This window comes from Petaurus breviceps, unplaced genomic scaffold, assembly GCF_028583685.1.
Source record: "Petaurus breviceps papuanus isolate PSGF00001 unplaced genomic scaffold, PetGlider_PUasm1.0 156, whole genome shotgun sequence".
In the NCBI taxonomy this organism is placed as follows: Eukaryota; Metazoa; Chordata; class Mammalia; order Diprotodontia; family Petauridae; genus Petaurus; species Petaurus breviceps.
In genome coordinates this window covers 7,511,371-7,533,931 of record NW_027185720.1, presented here as the reverse complement: position 1 = coordinate 7,533,931, position 22,561 = coordinate 7,511,371, and the positions used below count along the sequence as shown (strand labels likewise).

At 43.8% G+C, this 22,561-nt stretch overlaps 2 protein-coding genes across 9 annotated transcripts in view; both read right to left on the bottom strand.

The window, feature by feature from the left end:
- POLR3B (RNA polymerase III subunit B) overlaps positions 1–14,815 on the bottom strand; it is a 145,479-nt gene extending 130,664 nt beyond the window's left edge. The window contains exons 1-8 of the mRNA XM_069082161.1: positions 14,524–14,815; positions 10,543–10,575; positions 8,981–9,037; positions 8,800–8,864; positions 8,134–8,209; positions 3,843–3,943; positions 1,922–2,013; positions 113–230 (exon numbers count right to left, since the gene is read on the bottom strand). Of these exons, the coding sequence (XP_068938262.1) occupies positions 113–230; positions 1,922–2,013; positions 3,843–3,943; positions 8,134–8,209; positions 8,800–8,864; positions 8,981–9,037; positions 10,543–10,575; positions 14,524–14,595 (614 nt within the window). The 5' untranslated portion in view covers positions 14,596–14,815. The remainder of the gene's footprint in view (positions 1–112; positions 231–1,921; positions 2,014–3,842; positions 3,944–8,133; positions 8,210–8,799; positions 8,865–8,980; positions 9,038–10,542; positions 10,576–14,523) is intronic.
- A 4,186-nt stretch (positions 14,816–19,001) lies between these two features.
- TCP11L2 (t-complex 11 like 2) overlaps positions 19,002–22,561 on the bottom strand; it is a 58,972-nt gene continuing 55,412 nt past the window's right edge. For all 8 annotated transcript variants that reach the window (XM_069081990.1, XM_069081994.1, XM_069081992.1 and 5 more), the window contains one exon: positions 19,002–21,635. In XM_069081990.1, the coding sequence (XP_068938091.1) occupies positions 21,391–21,635 (245 nt within the window). In that variant the 3' untranslated portion in view covers positions 19,002–21,390. The remainder of the gene's footprint in view (positions 21,636–22,561) is intronic.

Sequence of the window (22,561 nt, the reverse complement as noted above, 5' to 3'; positions counted from 1 at the left end):
TAAATTTTCTCCCCCTTTCTCCCCCAAATATAGATATTCTAACTAAGACAATCTAAAGGAAGGATCACCAACATTTCCTAGAAGATGGGGAGACTCGCCAGACATTCCTTACCTGGTGACAGAGGCCCCGACGGTGCCTTTTCTGTCAGCTTCCACAATGATTCTGTTTTTCGATAACTGCTCCTGAATGAGAATGACCTTCTCCACTCCTTTGACGATGAAGTATCCACCTGCCCCCAAAAGACAAGGTCAACCGCTCCTCAGCCCACCTGCCAGCTGCACCGTGTGTCCGAGTCACAGGAAAGGTTAACAAGTCAGCATGGTGCACAGCAGCTCTGCCACCATTCTGAGGACGGAGCTCTGCAGGGCCCAGACGCCCCCCTGGGGTCCCACCCACACGTCAGGGCCCAGCTGCACCCGAGCCAGCTTTCTGAGCAGCAGCTCCTCCCTTCTGGGCAGAACAAGTGGTGCCTCCTGATGGGATCTGATGTCACATTCACCTCCTACATCATGATGTCACTATAGCTCCCACCTAATGAAATCTACGCAACAGCATTTCCTGCCAACATCTTTGGGGGCTCTGCATCAACGTATTCAAATCAGAACAAGATGAAGGCAATCATAAAAAGAAAACTAATCAGTGAAAAAGGGCTAAATGAATTAAGAGAAAGTCTAAAATGCTGAGTCTGAGACATTAAAACAAAACACCACTCCCCTTGAAAAGAACATAGAATTTTGAACACTATGTCCATTTAAAGAATGTCAACACATTTCCTCCTTTCATTTGTATTTGGAAATGGTTTCTAGCCCTTCTATTTAACATTTTTCAATCTAGGCTAGAAAAAAAACAATTTTTGTGGGATCAGTTTTCGTTTTGTTTAAGAGCACCAAAAGATAAAGAAAAGAGACTGAGAATAAAACATTTGGGTCACTAAAACTGTATTCATGAAGGAAAAAAATAACAGATCAAGCCATTAGATTTTTTAAGAGTATATAAATACTGAGCCAATCTTCAAAATACCCTGTGGATGTGCTTACTATCATTCAATGAATGACACATGGAGATAAGTGTGTATGGTAAACTCAAAAGCTTGAGGTTTGAGGTACTTTCAGAAAACATGTTACAATTCTTTTTAAACTGGAAGATATCTCACACCCCAGCAAAATGGTAAAGATGACAAAAGGCAAGAATGGTCGACGTTGTAAAGACTGCAAGAAGACAGGCACACTAATGCATTGCTGGTGGAGTTGAAGACTGGTACAACCATTTTGGAAAGCAATCTGGAATTATGCAAACAAAGTGACCAAAATGTCCATGCCCTTTGACCCGGAGACTCCACTGGGCACATACACCAAGCAGGTCCCTGATACCAAACTATTTATAATAACACTTGTTGAGATAGTAAAGAATTGGAATCAAGGCAGATGTCCTTCAACTGGGGAATAACTAAACAAACTAAGGTACAAGAATGTCATGTAATCTCAGTGGGCAATAAGAAATGATGAGTGTGAGGAATGTAGAAAGACCTCCATGAACAAATGCAAGATGTAGTAAGCAGAGCCAGGAAAACATCAGACACAATGGTTAAGACGATATAAATGGAAAGAACAACCCTTTCCCCCCAACCCCCGCCCCCGCCCCACACACACTCTCTCTCTCTCTCTCCCCCCCCCCCATCTCACCCCTTTGCAGAGGCAGGATTCAACGATTGCTGCACATATTTTCAGACTACTCTGATGTATTAATTAGTTTTGTTAATTTTGTTTCCTCTTCCTTTTCTTATCTCTTTTGTCTTTAAAAAATATCATTTGTTATATGGAGTGGTGATGCAATAAAACAAAAGATATCAATAAAAATGTATTTTAGAAGACAGAAAAAGCTGGAATAGCGATGGGAGGAATTCAGGGAATGAAAACATACCTGGATCTAAGGGGCACTCGTTGAGTTTGGCAAACTCGGCCGGGGTCTTCCCCGTGAGGACACAGTTTGAGCTCCGAAGCATAATGGGCATCCTATTTTCAGGAAAGAAAAGAGCTATCACACCACACAGGATTGTTTGCAAAATACAATAATTCTCAAAGACAAATGACCATAAAAGGATTGAGAGCAAACAAAAAATTCAACTTCTTAAACAACTGCTAAATCATGATTTAAAAATTCCAAGATCATCCTCAGAAAAGAAATGAAAATCCTTTCACCCTCCTCTGTTCTAATCCATAATACAGGCTTCACTCTCTTCAAAATAGTGCGTCAAATCAATGTTTTTTTTAATACAGCAATTAAGTATTTATTGAAATATCCCAAAAGAAGTCTAGAATATCTGCAAAAGTTTTCAGCTAAAATGAGCACAGTTTCTGTCTTAATTGTGTTTTCTCATTTTCCTGGATTGCTGGGGGGAGAGGAGCAAAGTAATATCCACGTAAGCAGGGAGCATTATCCCCCAAAGAGATTCCAACCCCCCCCAAAAAAGAATAGGATTCTTTGCACAAAGGAAGGCAGACCAGATACAAAAAAAACCCAAAATAACAAAAAAAACAAAGTTCCCTATTGTTACTCATTCCCTAATTAACATGGGAATACATTTAACAGAATCATCTTAGAGGTGGGTCTGGCCTTTGGGAAAATCAGCATTGAGCTCACTCTCCTTAGGATGCTTCTCAAAGCACACAGACAGGCCCAATTCAGGGCCCAGCTTTGGCCCAGCTGCATTTAGTTGCTGACACCACAACCAAGAAGCCAGGACTGCTGGAAACATTTTCTTGTCCTTGCATCTTATATCAAAGAACAGCCCCATAAACTGCCTGGGTCAAACTGACCATCTTCCACATACAAGATCATTTTAATCCAAAAGATATCAGACACTGCAAGGAAATGCTGTTTGTCTAGGGCCACTATCAAGAGATACTCTGTGTGCCTGAAGAACAGATGAGCTGACACCAGCCATCTGACAAGCATTTATTAAGTGCCAACCAGGTTCAGTACTGGAGGTAAAGTCCTGATTTCAGGGAGTAAAGCAATGAGTCAGGAACACAGACCAAAAGGCAAGGCAGCAGCTCTCTTCACCGTCCTGGCATCTAACCTCCCCTTTCCAATGGCCTTCCCTGGTTTTCTGTCACCAACTCCACTGTCTTCTCCCTGTTTTCAGAAGCATCATGCCTGCGTCACCAATGGCAAGGGGTAAAGTCACCCAGAAAGACAGAGATGTCCTTGGCATGTACCAGACACAGCTGAGCTCTCACTTCAGCTCCAAAAGGCCCTCCCCATACAGACTAAGCTTGTTCTTTTTATTGTAAAATGTATCGTAAAATGGGATGGAGAACAAGGAAAATCCAACCGTTCTCTCTCGGGGTAATTATCTGCACATGACTCCAAATACCACCCAAAGCACTGGGATGGGAACCAGGAGGGCCAACCTGAGAACCCAGCACTGTGACCAAAGCTGACTCTCCTATTCCCACCAACGTCCTGCAGAAGGGCTCCCAGATGTTCTCAGCCTGAGGAAAGAAGCCTATAAAAGAGAATGATGATGCTAGTGGGGATAGGAGGGGATTCCCTACCTTGGCTTCCAAATAATCCTGCTTGAGGCACCAGGCAATCTGACAGCTAAGAATTACTCTGGGAGAGTAAAGAAAAGCTCACAGCAAAAACACATACAGCAATCTTCTGGCAAGGCTAGCCTTAGGAAAGCTTCTCGAAAGGCTTCTGTTACCTTGGTAATGCCAAGAACAGGTCAGAAGGCAGAATCTTTAACTTTCTACCTGTCATTTTAAATTTAGAACCACAGGAAATAAAATGGGCAGATGCGCGTGCACACACACACACTCTCACACACTTATCTCACCTGCCAATGGGTAAAGCATTCCGAATAATCCTCTGGCTGCCACGGGTATACTCGATATCCACTGTAATGGGAGCTGAGTACGTCATGTCTCGCAAACGGCACTGCAACAGAAAGGCAGAGCCCTGCATCACAGCCTTTCAGGGAAGGGAAGGCCTGATCGTGGCGCCTTGTCTCCAGCGCCCACAAGAAGGGAACTCGCATGTCATCTGCACCGATCCCACACTAACCCGATGACCTGCTACCCTGCTCTCTCCCAGACCCTGAAGTTAGACCAAGGACAGTGAGCACTGTCCCCACAGCCCATCTGGGCCCTGGAAGCCCGACAATGGAGCAAAAAAACAGAACCCTGCTAGCTTTTCCATGCAACACTCTTTAGTGATGGTGGGCACCGCTGAACCCATCCAAGATGGCCTTCCAACCGATTACTCTACAGGTCTTCCCACTCTTGTGTGTTCTTTGCAAATTGAAGTCATAGAAAATGATTCACTGAGCAAAGCTGGGAAAAATGGGGACTCAGGCTAAACAATCAAAAACCGAATCATGGGATAAGGGAGAGAGAAAGTTGTTATCCTATTGAACACACAAGCCTTGAGGACCGTCCTAGGCGTCTACAATCACATGACATAGATTGACACAAGTTCCAAATGTGATGACCAAGAAACAAGCCTGAGCATCCTATATCCTCATAACAGATGCAGACTCAGCCTTCTCCAAACACTCCAAGCCACATGGATCTGCCTTTGATCCGTGCCAAAAAAGGAGGCCGTAAAGCACTGAGTTTCATGTGTTTCCACAGTTTCCATAACTAGATTATCAGAGAGGGGACAAGGATCTTTGGGTGCATTAAAACACCCCAGCAGGGTACTCAGACACAGCTGAGAGCTGATAAACAGTTGGTGACGGCTCTGAGAGCAGATTTTTAAATAATGTCATTTTAAAATCTAAACTCTTTATCTTAAATGTGCTCCTAGTTAGCTGCTCATGCTACCTGGTTTGAGAAATGCTATGATCTAATGCTCTCTGGCTATTTAATAGGATCTTCAATATGTCCTTCCCTTGCTGTACAATCTAACTTTTTTTGACAGAAACCAGAACTAAGGTCAGTAAATTATTTTCATCCTGATGCACCTCACAGCTATAACCACTAGGTGGAGAACTTTCAGGGGAAGAATGGGATCTGTCCCCAGACAACAACCATTTCCAAACTCATGACTTACTTGGCTTGTACCCAGGAATTAAGAGGGACATAAAATCACTTTAATCCATCACCCTGACCACAAGAAACTGAAGAGAGTCAAACCAGGCAGCAGGACTCTGTGACTTCTCAAGGGTCCCTTTTAGCTCCAAAAACGAGACACCAGGAAAAAAAATCAGGAGGTCCTGTTAATTCCACAGGAAGCAGTTCAGTTCCGATGTAAGACAGTCTGCCCTTGGCAGAATGTGGGGCAGAGAACAGCCATATCACCATGAGCCAGGCTGACAGGAGAAGGGTGCAGAGATGGCTACGTGCTGGGCCCTCTGCAATGGGAGGCACACATTGATGGAGACAGCTGGGCTGAGGCTGGCGGCCCATGCCACCACGGAGCCTCTGGAGCTCAGAGCTGCAGCAGACTAGGCTAAGTCAGGGGTCTGCATCAACATGGCAAGCCCCCAGAAAGGCCCCAGGTCACCCTGGCTGGGAAGCAAGGCAAGGCTTCTAGTCTCAATTGGAACAAACACGTCCTAGTCACGTGCCCTTGGACAAGTAATTTCACCTGCCAAACAGGACAAAAATACTGTCTCTACACTTTTGGGTTTATGAAGAAAGTATTCTGTTAACTGTAATTCTACACAAATGGGAGCTATAATTATAGGCAGACGAGAATGGCAGCCCACAAAGCAAAAGCTTGGAACTGAAAATTCAGATGTCACGTGTTCAGGGAGAAATGAAAGGGCCGTTTGGCTGGAGCAGGAGGCCCGGGAAAAGATAACAGGGGACAGGCCTGGACCAGGTCCTGGAGGGTGGGCAGTGAGAGGCAGAGGAATAAAGAGCCCCCAGAGGTATGTTTTTTACCAAGGAGGAGATGCTCAATTCCATTCCACAAACATTTAGTGTGAAGCTCTGCACTTGTACAGAGAGAAAAGGAGCCTGTGCCCACAAGAAGCTTAAATTCTGCTGGGAATTAAAACATGAACGCAGATGAAACAGACAACAGCTTCGTGGGGCTTTATCCTTTATCCTTACACACAAATGCACAGATGGATGGCAGCCATCTTTGTCTCAGGGCACCCAGCAACACACACTCGGCCTGCTTCCTGCCCGCTCTGGCAGCCCAGGGGTCCGGGGGCAGGACCGAGGCTGCATCACATGGCCCCAGATTCAAGTCCTTATGCGAAAGGAGTCACAGGATCACAGATTTCATACTGGGGGGTCTTAGAAGTTACCTAACCCAAACCCCTGAGGCCCAGACAGTTAGAATATCAAAACGATATCCTCCTATGAATCGTAACAACACACAATGGACCAAACTAACCCAATGTCACCTAAAGCTCTGAGGGGGTTGAGGGAATAAACCAAGGGCTGGAATGAAGGAGCCAAGGTCTATTCCAAGGCTCAGCACAGACGTAAATATCAAAGGCCATGCAGGACAGAGGAAACAGCCTAACTCTAACCCAGAGGGTCTGGGTTCTAGACCGGGTTCCAACACTAACTAGCTGTGGAGCCACAGGAAAAGTCACTTAGCCCTCCCGAGACTCTGCCTCAGTTCCTTCATCTATAAAAGGAAGAAAACAAGAACTGCACTGCCCACTTATAAAGGCTATTGTGCCAAGTAAATGTGACTTAAACCGCTTAACTTATGCAAAAGAAAGCATGATGAAAAGCCCCCAAATCACAAGTCCAAAGAGAAGTGTGGCCTGAAGTGGTAAGAAAAGGCTTTCCTGGAGACAGACACACGCTGGGTCCTCCAAATGCAGAATGCAGCAGGGGAAAGAGCCCTGGCCTGACTCAGGAGACCTGGATTCGAATCTCGCCTCAGACACTTACTAGCTGGCTGATCTTGAGCTAATCAGTCAATTTCCCTGCACTTCCATTTTTGTAATGCGAATGTAAATTTGGAAGATCTTCCCTGCCCCTAGGCTAAAGTGCACCTGAAGCCTGGGATGGGAGGCTTGTTTTTCAGTAGATACTTCTTGATTGGCCAGTGAGTCAATAAGGTTGTTACATTCTCTGAGCCAGGAGAAGGCTATATAAGTCCTGATGTGTAGCTTTGTTTTGGGACTCACTTTGAGAAGTGTTCTGTGATTTGATCTTAATTCTGGGAAGCTGTTGTTGAGAGTCCCCCGGCTTTGAAAAACCCAGATGTGGAAACCCAGATGTTGACTGGGTATGAATGTAATGGTTGGACAGTTTGGAAATCTGTCTACTTGATCTGTTTCTCTGACTTGATAATTCTGTCTGTGTATTCTGAAGTTTGGGGTGCTGACCATTTTCCCCTGAACAAGGTAAACGATATATGTCTGACTGATTAAAGTAAGCTTGTTAACCCATTTTGAGTTGCTTTCCTTTATCAAAGCAGATCCAAGAACCTGTACTGGCAGCAAACCCTGAGGACGCCGGGGTGCTTGCTGCTACAATATTCCCATCTATAAAATGGGGGAAATGATATTCCTATAGTACACTGCAAACCTAAGACCACTATATGAATATATCATTATTTTGGTATGGAAAATGATACCCAGAGAGAAAAACACAAATCCAGGAGACATGGAAACAAAGAAGCTGATTTTGTTACAACTTCATGACATTTCACCCTGCTTGCCTCAGTTTCCTCATCTGTAAAATGAGCTGCAGAAGGCAATGGAAAATTCCTGCAGTATCTCTGCCAAGAAAACCCCAAATGGGGTCACAGAGAGACAGACATGACTGAAAGGATTGAACACCACCAGGTGACAGTTAGCACACACAATTTCAAACAAGAGGCAGTGTGGTGCAGAGGGCAGAGACCTTGCCCCCAGGTCAGGCAGGCCTACATCCCAGTTCTGGGTCCCTGAGCAAGCCCCTCACCTCAACGCTGCACACTGGTGGAAGTTCCTCCCTGGGAGCTCCCTACACCTAAGAAATCACAGGCCTAATCCCTTCCCATCCAAAAAAACCTAAATAAACAACATTGATTGGCTCCACCTACAATTTACTTGTTTTTATCTTTTATCCTCATTTTATAGCTGAATTTATGTTGACAGCTAAGTTTACCCTCTGAAAATGTGGGAGGAATTATCTGTGACTAAAAAGAAAAGCAGGTCCCCCGATTACCTCGTGAGGAGACACAGGCCTTGTCACATTGAAGCTTTCTTCAACGTCAGGGAGGCCCACGTAGATGTTAAGATATCTGAAAAGCAAATAAATCCAATATCAATTCTACTGGACATACTTGAAAAACTACCAGTCTATCTTCAAAAACGTGTTGGTTGTTCAAGTTTGAAATCTAAAGGGATAGCTTCAATGTGAGGTTTTCTCATTTACACAAATGGATTTATCCATCCCCTCAACAAACACGGGTTAACTCCTGTTAAGTGTCTTCTGGGGGAGAAGAGAAAGCAATAGTTTAAAAAAAGAGCCGGGTTTGAATTAACTTGGAGGGTGCATGATATCAAGGTATTCCTCTTGAACGAATTTACAACTTTCTATAAAAACATGGCAAGTAGAAGTCCTGTACTAGAAATGATCATGCTAAGTACTTACCAGACCCTCTACTGGCCACTGGACTAATTTCTGTTAGTTTCAAAGACCAAGCAAATCGTACTTGTCCTTTTTCAATACAGAGTTCAGTCTAAGAACTTTGAAATCGGTCATTTACCAAACCAACTAAAAGGTTAAAGAAGATGCGGCTACTGTGTTTTTTAGTGGTTGGAATAATCTATTTAACAGCAGCTGTTTCTTAAAGGAACAGACTGTACAAAATAGCAAACTTTCCCTTACTTTAAGTACCACATGGGGTCAGCATCACTGGTGACCTTTTCATTGGCTTTCATGATCTTCTTTATCTACAGGCAAGATGAAATGATGGAAAGAAATCTCAGTCTTAACAGGTAACTCTCACCGCCCCTCCCTTCCCACCCATCCCCACCCCTGTTTCTAGCCCCAGACTCAGCATACTCACCTCTACATTGATGAAATAGTTGAAGGAGTCGATATGTTGCTTCACAAGGCCTTTCACCTACAGGGATCAGGAAAAAGCCCCAGGATCAGCTCCAAAAGATAAAATCTGCCACTGAGCCTTAGCCATCATAAGATGTCAAACTTGCCTCAAGATAAAGCTTTTGGAAAAGCTCCACATTCTGCTCAGTAAAAGCATAGCATTGTGGCTAAAATCTGTGTTTTATACCATCAGAAATCATCCAGTTGAGAGCATTGAAAGGCCCACAGAAGACCTTGTGCTGGTCCATGCCCAGGTGAAGGCCAAGGACTGCTGACCCTGTGTTCATAAGCCCACTCTCTCTCTACTTGAGACACCTGATTTGCACCTCACTTGTCTCCCACTTGGCAAAGAACAGCTCCCCCAGCTCACTGTGGCCTGATGGGTCAGATAGCTTGGACTTAATGAAGCTGGGGAAGCCAAAGCTTGAACAAGTATTAGGTGAGGAAGCTCACCTACCCTTCAAAGCAGCAGCAGAATGTAAGTTTCCCTAGTGTCTCTGTATTCCCAGCACTTCCCCACCACGGCAGGCCCTTAGCAAGTTCCCAATACATCCAATGTTTCACTGAGCCATAGCCATCCCTTTCGAATCCTTCTTGCAGGGCTTTTCATTCCAGTTCCACATCCACCACCCTCCTCCAAGTGCTTGGCTACTCTTCCAAGCAGTCTCCTCTCCACCTCCATCCTCTATTTTTCTGGGTCATCCTACACACCATAATCGGATTAATAGGACAAAACCCTCAATTTACACACATTGCTTCCAGCTCAAAAACACTGAAAGGCTCCCTACTGCCTTTAAGAAAGGTAAAGTCTAAATTTCTGGAAGTCAAGACTCTCAACAATCTGACCCTACTTACGTCTTCACCTCAGCCATCACTCTCCCCTCCCTGAGCGCAATTCTCCCACCAGGTCTTCATTAATACTGTGGGCATGGCACTGGCCCAACCTTGCACCAAAAGTCTCCACAGCCCCACACCAGTTACGCTCAAGGTAGGGAGAGAAGCACTAAACAGGAGTCGGAGAATTCAGGAAGGCCCACCACCGCTTCATCTCAGTCACTGCGTCTACCCCATCATGATGTTTCTATAAACACCACTGGCTCCAACCCAAATGGGACAGTCTTGTATTTTCTTACCTTTTCCCCAGCTCTCCAGTTACCAAATTCGACCCTTATTTCCAGGCCCAGATCTGAATCTCTACCCTCTACCAGATTTTCCACCAACACTGTTCCTCCTGTAAGTCTGTGGAGCAGACACTCATTATCTCTAGTATTTCTCATCTGGCCTTTAGAATATGTAACCTAAATTATCTTGACATATGCGGTCTGGCTCCCAAACTGGAACACAAGCCCCTACAGGCTAGGATCCAGGTCCCTTTCCTTTCTCGTGTCTCCATTGCTTAGCAATAGGCATGACACAGCACTCGTCAAACTACACCAATGACAAGGATTTACTATAAAAAGGAAAATCAAACGGACTTTTCTCATATAAGAACATGAGAATGAATATTAAATGTATGACACTAACCTTTAGAAATGCTGGAAGCAGCCTCCATTTTTCCTGTGAACCAAAACAGCAAGAATTAGAATTTGTATAAAATACGCCATTTAGTCTGAGATTTTCAGCTGTTATCACTACAAATAAGAATGACTGAACCATAAAAGAGCTAGGTCAGCACTATTAAAGTAATACCAGTCATTTCCTTCTCCTGTGGCATTGTCAGACAAGGGAGGTGCAGATGAGTGACTTTTTCAAAAAATGTGAAACTTACTCCTTTAAGCAACAAAACTATGTACATTTTAACTATTTTTATGTTAATTATTCTAAAATGTATCACACTTCCTGCCTTTTTAAAGGGGAATGAATCTATTTCACCCTTTTTGGGATGACTCAGGGGGATCAGATGAATTCCTTTGCCATGAAGGGATGCTGTGAGGAGCTCTGAAGGGCACAGGCCTGTCTGGTCCCATACTCACTAGCCCTCTACAGCACAATCTGAGGTCTGCTTTGCGGGGGGGCGGGGTTTCAGGCTTCCCTGGCAAGTTGAAACTGCTGTGGCTTCTTGTTGCCAATACACCTATTCTCAGGAACCTTCAGCTCCCTGTTCTGCTTGTCACCTTGTGACACAGTGACCAGACGCTGGCAAACCAAATCACTTGGTTTATGGAATTGGTGCTTCAGTCTGAGTCAAGAAAGAAACAGGACCTAAAGTATACAGAGATGAAATCTGTCCTGGCAGTGGTACATTGTTAAAGGCACAACAGAAATGTTTTTAAGATACTGCAAAGAAAGGAAGACACTAGAAAAATGGGGAAAAAACACAAACGGTCTTAGTGCCAAAGAGGTAACTAAGAAAACTCTGGCGATTACCAACCTCATGTCTCCTTCCTCATTTCTTGCAACCTTTATAAGAATAGTCTAAATATGTATTCAGAGCATCCCTGAAGAAAATATGATGAGAGAACAGATAGGCTGGGGTAGATTATCTTAGTCAATAAACATTTATGAACCAATGACTGTGTGCCAGGCCCTGTGCTCAAGTGCTGAGGACACAGAAAGAAGCACAAACAGTCCTTGCCCTCAAGGATCTCACACTCTAAGGGGAAGCAATGAGCAAATAACAATATACAAACAAGTTACATACAGGACAAACGGGAGGTAATTAAGAGAGAGAAGACACCGAAAATAAGGGAGACGGGGAGAGGCTTCCTGGAGAAGACGGGATTTTGGCAGGGACTTGGAAGAAGCCAGTAGGGAGAGATGAGAAGGGAGAGCATTCCTGGCATGGGGCGGGGAGGGGGGGGGGGGCAGCCAGAGAAAATGCCCAGAGCCAAGAGATGGAGAGACCACGAGAAGTGCAAATGACAAGACCCTTCAGTGCTTGTTGTTAATTATAACAGATTCAGCAAAACAAGATGTAGCCTCTCTGCCAAAAAGAAAGTGACCCAGTGGATGGAGGGCTGGGCCTGGAATTAAGATGTCCTCAGTTCAAATCTGCCCTCAAACACCGTACCAGCTGTGTGACACTGAGCAAGTCACAAAATGGGGATAATAGCAGCACCCACCTCTCAGGCTTGTTGTGAGGACCCAAGGGGCTATTTGCTTTTTAAAACAGCCCTTAGCACAGTGCCTAGCACTTTTGGGAAAGATGGAAAGATACAAACTGTACAACAGAAGTCAGATGGATTCGAAGCTGGGTGAATGGGCAGAACAAAAGAGTATTTAATAAGGATTAAATGTAAAGTGTGTCCAAGGAGGGCTTTCTCTTCTACATTCTTTACAATCTCCTAGCCTCCTTTCAGTTGATTGCATCCCACTGGACCCATGTGTCACCAGTAACTGATCCATCCAGTTACAGCCCTGGTGTGTATGTTTTTTGGGAGGGCAGCTGGGGTTAAGTGACTTGCCCAAGGTCTCGTGGCTAGTATTAAGTGTCTGAGGCTGCATTTGAATTCAGGTCCTCCTGACTCCAGGGCTGGTGCTATGTGTTGACTTTAATAGGGTACTATGAGAATGAGAATAAAAAGGCTTTTCTAAAATGCCAGCACCTCCTAAGTAAGCCCTCCTCCACAATAATAGCTAACAGTTACTGTGTTCCAGGCACTCTGCAGATAATCGGTGTACTTAGTACTTAGAAGTACTCTGTCCTGGAGCAGCCCTCCCATTCCCCCCCCAATCAGAATCAGTCCCGGCTATGGTCTGTTTCATGAACATCATTACCGCTGTAATGGGTACATGTCCTCCTCCCCTGTAAAAGAACAAGACCCAGTTCCTTGTATCTGACTATCTGACTTTGTAACTGACTATCTGACCTTGTATCTGACGACTGACTAATGTGAGACTAATCTGAGGCTGCTGACTGACTAAGGTGAGACACACAAGTACAAGACGAGAGAGGCACAAAGCAGTTTAGTGGAAATATCTCCAGGCTTCATGTACTGAACGTTCAATGTCTGCTCCAACAACTGACTTATTACAACAGGTTTAACACCCTCTACTCTGTGATCTTATCAAGAGCCTGGCCAGCAGCCCGCCCCCCTCCACTGACTGCCTCACGTGGCTGTGCCTTACTTCATTCCCCACTTCCAGCCTTCTGTAAATCAATCTGTAAATCAATTCTGTGAGCACATCCTTGCTTTTGTGTTTGGAAGCAGCAAGGTGGCTCACTGGACAGAGCTCAGCCTGGAGTCTTCTAGAAGACCAGTTCAACTCTGGTCTCAGATACTTAACTAGCTGTGTGACCCTGGGCAAGTCACTTCACTTTCTTCCTCTGTAAAATGGAGATAATAACAGCACCTACCTGCCAGCACTGTTTTGAGAATCAAAGATTATCTGCAAAGTTCTTACCACAGTGCCTGGAACATAGTAACTGTCAGCTATTATTGTGGTATGCGACTCCTCAGGGCTTAGCATGGTGCTTGGCATTTCAGAAGAGCCTTTTTATTCATCCATTCATTCTCAGAATACTCTATTAAAATCGACATACACACCAACTAGGGCTGTAACTAGATGGATCAGGTCTCCGGGTGACAGACACATGGGTCCAACGGGGTGCAATCAGCTGAAAGGAATCTAGGAGATTGTAAAGAACGTAGAAGAGAAAGCCCTCTTTGGCCATACTTTAAGTTTAATTCTCTAAATGAGAACTCCCCAAGCCTGAGGAAGATAAGCAGGTAAAACAATTCCCCACTACACACCTGAAACAAATTTTCTCCTCTTATGAACATCCTGTACAGGTTATTTTTGTATCCACATCTCCCTGAGAGGCAGAATAGTATAGTGGAGACAGCCTAGGAACCAGGAAAAGGCCGGGTTCAAAGGCTCCTGTCTCTGACCCTGAGTGTTGTGGCCTTAAAATCATTTTAAGCTCAATTCTCCAGTGCTACAAGTTGCAAGAAAGGGGTCAATCTACAGCGATAGTGGGAGCTCTCTCATGCAAGAGTTTCCTCTACCAGTGAAATCTCGGTTCAGGTCCTAGGGCAAGAAATCTTAACTAAACTTTGTCTCTCTCCCACGACCTAACACAGTATGCGCTAAAGGCTTATTGAGAGCCCCAACGTCGATTCGTTGAAGGAAAAGGAAGCTCAATGGTCTGCTTAAGGCCGAAACTCGGGGAGGAAAAGCAGAGAGAGAAAGCTGAACTGATCACGTTATTTTTCTTCCCCTGGCTCTACCAAGGAGAATGGCCCTCAGGCTGGGAAGCCCAGCAGGACGATCCTGGGGAAGCTGCAGCTCCCTCCCACAGAGCAGGACCAGGCAGCGCCGACGCCTCCAGCAGCTCCCAAGAAACTGACTCGGGACTGACAGCCCCGGGAAGAAACCTCGTGCGCAAAGACCGGCGCATGCGCAGCCCCAGCACCCACGCCAGCAAGGGCGGGGCGGAGAGCTCTGAGCATGCGCCGTAGGCACCGGAGCGCAGCCCCAGCTACAGTCCCCGACTAGCCCGGGAGCCCGAGGAAGGAACGCCCCCAAATAACACTCACGTCCCGGCGCCTTCCCCTCACTCACCTCCACTGTGGGAATGGGAGCGACCACTTGCTCTGGAGTCAGGTTCCCAAATTCCTCCGCTAGTACGTCCATGGCTCCCCGTCTCTGCCGCTACGCCCACCTCCTCAGCTTCTCCGCGACCCCAGCGGCGGCGGGCGGACCACCACGAGCGTGAACACCCGGCGGTGCGGCACCCAAACCCTTCCCCCTCCGGCTGTGCACCGCGCCTCCCGGCGGAAAGGTTCCGCCTGCTTTTTAGGGACCCTTCACTGGCAAGACCCGGATGTGTCTCTGGCGGAGCCCCGCCCCTGATGACGTCACGAGCCCCGCCTATCCCTGGGAGCTCGAGCGGAGGGGGAGAGAGTGGGGGAAAGGAGCTCTCCACGTGGCGTCCGAGTCTGGCGCTGGGCACCGCCTTTAGCGCATCCTTTTCCAAAATAACTTAGAGGAGAGTCTGATTCTTCTCCAAGGCCACCTCCTCCGGGAGGCCGTCCTTCCCGTCGTTCTCCCAGCTCTGCGGGATGGATCATTTCATTTATAGATATACACACACGCGTTTTACATGTATGCATACTTGCATAATGCATACGTGCATTATTATATATAAATATTATATTAAAAATATACAAATAAATACATACATATAAAATGGATAGAGCGCTGGATTTAGAGTCCGAAGTCCTGTGTTCAAATCCTGCCCCCAGGTGCACCATGGTGACCCTCCACAAGTCTCTTTTAAAATATGCACATATGTATAATGTATGCATATCTGTACTATAACATGTAGAGTGCATCACCTATAAGCTATATGTATATGTGATATGTGTGTGTTGCAGTATATGTCTAATACACGTGAGATATCTGTATATAATTTTGGTGTATGTAATACCATAGGGGTCGGGTAATATACATGTATGTGTACCTTATAATAAAGGTATAATGCATGTAAGATGTGTGTATAATGAGTTCATAACGTAGTATATCTCACATATACTACATGTGAGATATTTAAATATAGGGGTGTGTAATATTTCTGTAAGGTATATGTATATATGTAATATATACCTATTTTGTGAACATTTATGTATTTTATTATATACATGTTTTATAATATGTGTATACTGTTGTCAGGTGTGTGTATATATGTAACGTAATGTGTGTGAGATATGTTTAATATATAGCATATCATATGTATTCATATAATATATACTGTAGTATATATAAGATTTGGTATGTGGTATATGCACAACCCAGGTGATCCATGTGCATGTAATGTGTGTATACATATGATATAATATGTGGTACGTGTATTTTACACATATGTGTGTATTACTATCTCTGTGTAATGTGTGACATACACTATGTAACATGTGATATACATGTGTTTATATATATATATATATAAATTCCCCCATCTGTAGGGGGATGAAGGCATTGTACTCAGTTGCTTCTAAGCGGCTCCCTTGAAGGCAAAGTGGCATAGTAGATATCGAGAGACCTGAGTTCAAATCTAGCCTCACACACTTAATAACTGTGTGACCCTGGGTTAGTCATTTTAATGGGGGTGATAATAACACCCACTTCAAGCCTGACATTTAATAAATGTTTGTTGATTGATTGAAGACCGTGGAAATTTACTGTGCCGTGCTCTTTAAGCATCGTTTTGAAAATGTTTAGAAAAACAATGTTGCCATGAGGTGTGCTTCAAAGGGCACACAGGAAACCACATCAGATTGCCTTCTTCAGCATGGGCCTAGGGTGAAATGATGAAGGAGACATCTTTCAATCCACAGCCTCCATTTTTGGGGCTCCCCTTGGTCTCCTTTGCCTCCCCCAAAGTTTGCCTTGTGCTCTCCGTCACAGTCTGACTTCCTAGAAATATCTGATCAACTCAGTCACAGCAAACGATGGATGATGGATAGTCCAACCAATATTTATCAAGGGCTCACCAATTCCTCACTGGAGCATACAGAAAGACTTGGTTCCTTTCCTCAAGTTGCTTCCAGTAATGATTACCCTCTAGGGTAGCTAGGTCCAAGTAGAATATGTAGTTGGGGCAAACAACCTTGAATATGGAATTTCAAGTATTAGTGAGCCCCTGGGGAGGTTTTTTCCCTGGGTATACTTAAACTCTTGAAATTCTACCAAGGAGAGCACCAAATACCAACCATTGAATCCAAGGGTCTGGGTAGGAAAAAGTATGAGTTCATTTCCCTCTCCTTCTATGGCTGGTTTAGAAAAAGGCTTTTGTTTAAAAGGACCTTGGATGACTCTAGAATTTCCTGGAGCTTTCCATCCTCATTGGCTTTCTTCCATGGGGCCCATTCCAACATCCTGAAGAGTTTCCCCATCAAACGGAAATCTCCGTTTAGGGAGATAAGAGGATGGAAACCTTCAACTCTCAATAAGACATCCATTTACTACAGAAATTCTCAAGACATCTGCAGATATTCTCTCCTCCCATAGAATCTAGGAACCCTGCAAAGGTTAAAGATGTCCTTGTGAAGCTTTGTCGGGATTGTGGGTCATTAATTCATCGAGAATAAACATTTAACAAGTGCCTCTTATGTGAGAGGCTAGGGTTAAGCATTGGGTGATAATCGCACACAGAAAGGTAAAGACAGTCCCTACTTTCAAAGAGCCTACATTTTCAAAGAGACAACATTTTAATGTTGTTCAGTCATTTCAGTCATGTCTGAGTCTCTGTGACCCCCTTTGGAGTTTTCTCAGCAAAGATACCAGAGTGGTTTTGCCATTTCCTTCTCCATCTCATTTAACAGATGAGGAAACTGAGACAAACAGGTTGAAGTGATTTAACCTTTCAGCCTCAGTTTCCTCAACTGTAAAATGATCATAATAATGGCACTTCCAGGGTGAGTGTGAGATCCAATGAGATAATAGATACAAAGTGCTCTGGAAATCTTAAATGTCTATGAAAATGCTAGTGCTTATTTTGATTCTTTCTTCTTGTCATTTCGATGCGATTTTATGCCTCAGTTACATTCTAATCTATTCCATGACTGTTGCATAATCTTGCATACTTGTGGCATCTTCTCTCCTGCTAATTAATGTCACTGAGGCAGCTCGGTGGTGGTGCCACAGTGCACAGAGCACTGAGCTTGGAGTCAAGAAGACCTGAGTTCAAATATGGCCTCAGACACTTACTGGCTGTGTGACCATGGGCAAATCACTTCACCCTGTTTGCCTCAGTTTCCTCATCTGTAAAATGAGCTGGAGAAGGAAATGCTCAAACTCTCCAGTATCTCTGCCAAAATAAACCCCAAGTGGGGTTACAGAGTCTGACACGGCTGAACAAGGGACAAAATTTGGCCAGGTCCAATAAGCCTTAGCCCCCATTCCTCCCCTGGGACATGGCCATACCTGGAATGTTCTTCCTCCTCACCTCTGCACCTTGGCACCCATTTGGGCCCAGCAAGGTTCACTCCAAGTTTCACCCACTACAAGAGTCTTTACTGATTTCTCCCTGGTCATTGAGTGTCCCCACCAGAGCCACCCCAACTATGGGCACCCAGCACAGATGAAACTGTAGCCTAGATCTGAGTCCCAAGTCCGGCCCTGTCTCCACCATCCCAAGCCCCAAAGCAGCGACATAAGTGATGAAAGTCACTTGGAAAACAGAACAGAAAGTGGGTGGGTCAGAGATGCAGAAGGAGACATACATCTGCAGACAGTCAAAGCATGGATGGTGTTTGTTTCATCATACTAATTGATTACAAGAGAAGCTTTTAATTTTTTTTAAACTGGGGGGTGAAAGCAAGGAAATGGGCTCGTGATTGTTATGGCCAAAAAGAAAGATAAAAGGGCCACTGAAGCTTTTTTTTTTTCTGGAGAGGGGAGGGCAGGGCAATTGGAGTTAAGTGACTTGTCCAAAGTCACACGGCTAGTATTAAGTGTCTCAGGTCAGATTTGAACTCGGGTCCTCCTGACTCCAGGGTCAGTGGTCTATTCATTGTGCCACCTAGCCACCCCCAAAGCTTTTTTCTTTTAATGGACAAAAGAGAACCAAGGGAAATTCAGAGGAAGACAGAGATAGCAGAACTACTTTGAAACTACATAATGAATTTATTACATTAGAAAGTGAACTCATTCCAAGTAGGGATCTTTTCAATCTGTTACCTGTATTCCTAACTAGCATAGTCAGTGCTTATATAAATGACTGATTGAAGACATTCTTTTTAAAAAACCAAGCTGTATATAATAGAGATTTAGAGATTCATATACAATCCTCCTTCTGTTCTTTTTAGTATATGGAAATGTCCACAATTCTTGGCATTTGTCAAGTACAGAATAACAAAAAATAACAAAAATAAATAAATAAAACAAAAAAATATTTTTTTTTAAGAACAGCAGAAGAACGTGGTGGACAGCAACAGGGAAATGGTGCCCTGATTAACCAGGGCTTAAAGTCCCTAAGGGTCAGCAGTATTGGATGAGTATATGAAAATCTCCCTCCCCCAATGAAACAGACACACCAGTCATTTTTAAAGTCAATGCTTTAATATTTAACTGAAAAAAAAATGTTGCCAGCTTGCATGGAACAGGTAGGTTCTTGCCAAAATTTTCAAAAACAGAATTTGTGTAATACATTAAAATATTAGTTTTACATTTAATAAACCTTGCATAGCAAAACATGACCATGTTAAGAAACTTTAAAACGGGAGCCAACATTTAAGCAGCCTTAGGATGAATGGCATCCAGGAAGATGGGGACTGAGACAAAGCAAGTTGCCTAAATCCAGAGACAAATTCATTTTGTCACTTTTAAAAAATAAAATGCCCCTTTTTAAAAAATGTAATTTTTAAAAAGTGTAAATTGTTTTCTCTTGCAATATAAATTAAGTACATAAAAGAATCACAACTAGATTCAAACTTCATGGTAAAAACATGCTCTAATTTTATCTCCCTGTTTTAAACAGGATGGTCACTTCCTGGAAGAGATAAAATGTGATTTACTGGAGATGTACCCTCCAAGCCCTTAATGAGGGGGCAAAGAACAGGACAGAGAATGCAAGAAACACCAAGTTATATTCAGCACCTTACTGAATGGAAGATGTGCCAGGGAGAGGGTTGGCACAGTGCCTTGCTGTGCCCATGAACAGAGTTCCATTTGGACAACTGTCCAAATGTAGATGGCATATATATTTAATTGGTCATTCAGGGAGAAAATAAGGAAATATGCTTGGATTGGGGCATATAGAGATCAGAGATACCTCATTTTCTGCCATTTTCTTTCTTTTTCAAAATCATGAAGGAGTCATATCCCCAAATAGATGAGGGTGTTTTGGAGGGGAAGGGGACAGCAGTGGTGGTGGTGGTGGTGGTGGTGGTAGTGGGAAGGATAGAGACTTGAGAAGGGGGGAAATAACATAATAATTAAAGACCTCCCTTCTCACACATAAACAAGCCCCTAAGCTACAAAGAAGTATTTGTTCAATCAATTTAACTGTGCCCAATGGAGCCCAAGAAAATCACTCATCAAGAAATGGTTTTATACAAGAGGAGGGATACCCTCTGCCCCTTCCCAGGAGGCCTATCTTAATGCTGGTGCATTTCCCTGATTCTCACTGAAGACCAATACAAAATTCTGTAACATGCAGTTGTCTTTAAAAACCAAAGGTCTACAAGGGCCCAGCTTCTCAAAGTATTCTGAATATTAACAATAACAATAAATGAGACACAGAGTAAGTACATTAGTAGACAGGCATCAAGGTTAAGTGATACAGAAACTCAAGTTCATTTTATTTCTCTTTTCAGATGTAAAATTCACTTTTTAAAAAACAAAACAAAACAAAAACACAACCCAAGGTTTGCTGCTTGGCAACATCCCAGATCATCACCTGGGATTACACAGATCCTTTCCCTCTTTCTCTTTCTCTCCCAAGCAAACCTAATTTCCTGTAATCCAAGGCTACCTTTAAAAGGCACCATCTCTTCCATTTTTCTAGCTACCTTTAAAAGGCAACATCTCTTCCTTTTTTCTATCCAATTGCCTGAAATCTACAAGGAGCCTCTCGGCCAAAGCTCAGACACCAAAGGAAGTCATCTCCTTGCAGATTTTTCCATTGGTTGCACGTAAATGCAACTTTCAGCATAAATATTCTTAGAACCGATTGGTTTCTAATGAGCTACACCCTAGTAGATTTTCCAATGATGTCAAAACAACATGCCTTTCAATGATTTCCAGTAGGACACAAATACTGACAAGTGATTTTGTACTTGACAGGTAAACCTTTCCCCGGGAAGTGCTCAGATCCCGGAGAAGGGGGAAAGCCTATGGAAGCTTCTCCTACCGAGCAATAATAAAATCGAATTGCGTGTTTTAGCTACAATTGCCTTGACTTACTTCATTTTGCCAGTACATTTCGGCATCCCTTTAGTGACTGTCCTCACCGCTCTCTAATCCATAATCCTCTCAAAAGTTGTGCCAAAGTAAAAATTAGATTCTGTAAGGGTCAATTTAGGAGTGATAACACCTGGCCTAGGAATCTGGGTAGTTAAGACCAATATTAATGCTATTAGGATCACGGGATGGAGGACACCTTAACAAAAACATCACTTACAGGTGATATAATCCATTACAAATTGTTTCCTGTCCTTCAGATGTCTCTCTTTAAAAAAAAAAAACAAAAAAAACACCACAGTTTTCTTCCAATAAATTTTCAAAGACGGACAGAATGTGTGGGGCAAGGCATGTGACAGACATATGCCCTGTAATTAGCTCGAAAGGAGTTACACAGATCCCAGGTAACCCTGAAAGGCAGACAGGGCTACAGGGAATATGTCACAGTCCTTGTAATGAGTGCTTTAGGAAAGAACCGGGCTCTGATGTTCGCACGTGACCAGTCCTCTTTCCAATACCAGCTCACTACTAGTTGCTGGAAGGGTCAGTTCCTGCTGTCCTACCTCCCTCCTCAATGAAGAGGAGTTTTCGGAGAATATTTGCATAAAAGGGTCCGTACACTTGTTTATTAAGGTTTACAATGGTTGCATACTGAGAGCCCAGAGTCTCCAGCTCAGACTGGATAATGGTGAGGCCCCCGGGTATAGGAGGCATGCATTTCTGATGGCTTGGAAGACTAAGTAGACTCTTCATATACAGATGAATTCGTTTATCTGAAACAATAAATGCAGAAAGCTCTGTGAGTGAGGGAAGCAGTTATGCCTTATAGCACCATGGATTTAAAATTGGGAGAGACCTTAGAAATAATCAAATACAAGAACATCATTTTGCAGATGAGGAGACTAAGGCCCTAAAACTTCAGTGACCTAGAATCACAGACACAGAGCTGGAAGGGACCTTAGAAGTCACTAAGTCTAATCTCCTCATTTTACAGATAAGGAAACTGAGGTCCAGAGTTTTTTCCCCAGGGTCACACAGCAAAGGTCAAAGGTGAGATATCTTGATTCCAAGTCCAGGGCACTCTATCCACTCCTCCAGGAAACGTTATTTTTTTTTCCAGTAGAGGGGTGGGGATTTCTGTGGTCTTTTGTCTTGGAACCCCCAACATATAACAGTGTTTGGAACACAGCAAGTCTATATAGCAACTATTGACCAAGGAGGAAAAAATGAGATGCTTTTTTGTATGTTTTTAAGTACAAAAAGTAGTCCACAATACTTTTGGGAGAGGGCTGGTAGCAGGGAGAAACGTGGCTAGTCAATATACAATATCCATCCATCCATTCTGTCCATTAATTAATGGATACAGAGAGGGCATTTGCTATAGATTTCTCACACCCTGGTTGTGTGATCTGGGCAAGCCACCATATTTCTAGTCTTAGGGATGGTCAGTTTCTGACTTTGAAAAATCAACAGATTCCATCCAGATAACTACTTTATTTCCATGGGGAAAAAATGACATTGCAAATGGAATACTGTAAAATTCCAACTGAATTCACCAGTTTTCAAAGCACAAAGCCCTGTCTTTGCAAAACTCAGCTTTCCTGGGATCCATCAATCTTCCCCTTTTCCAGTGTATTCAGTTTCTTTTCCTCTACACACACACACACACACACACACACACACACACACACACACACAC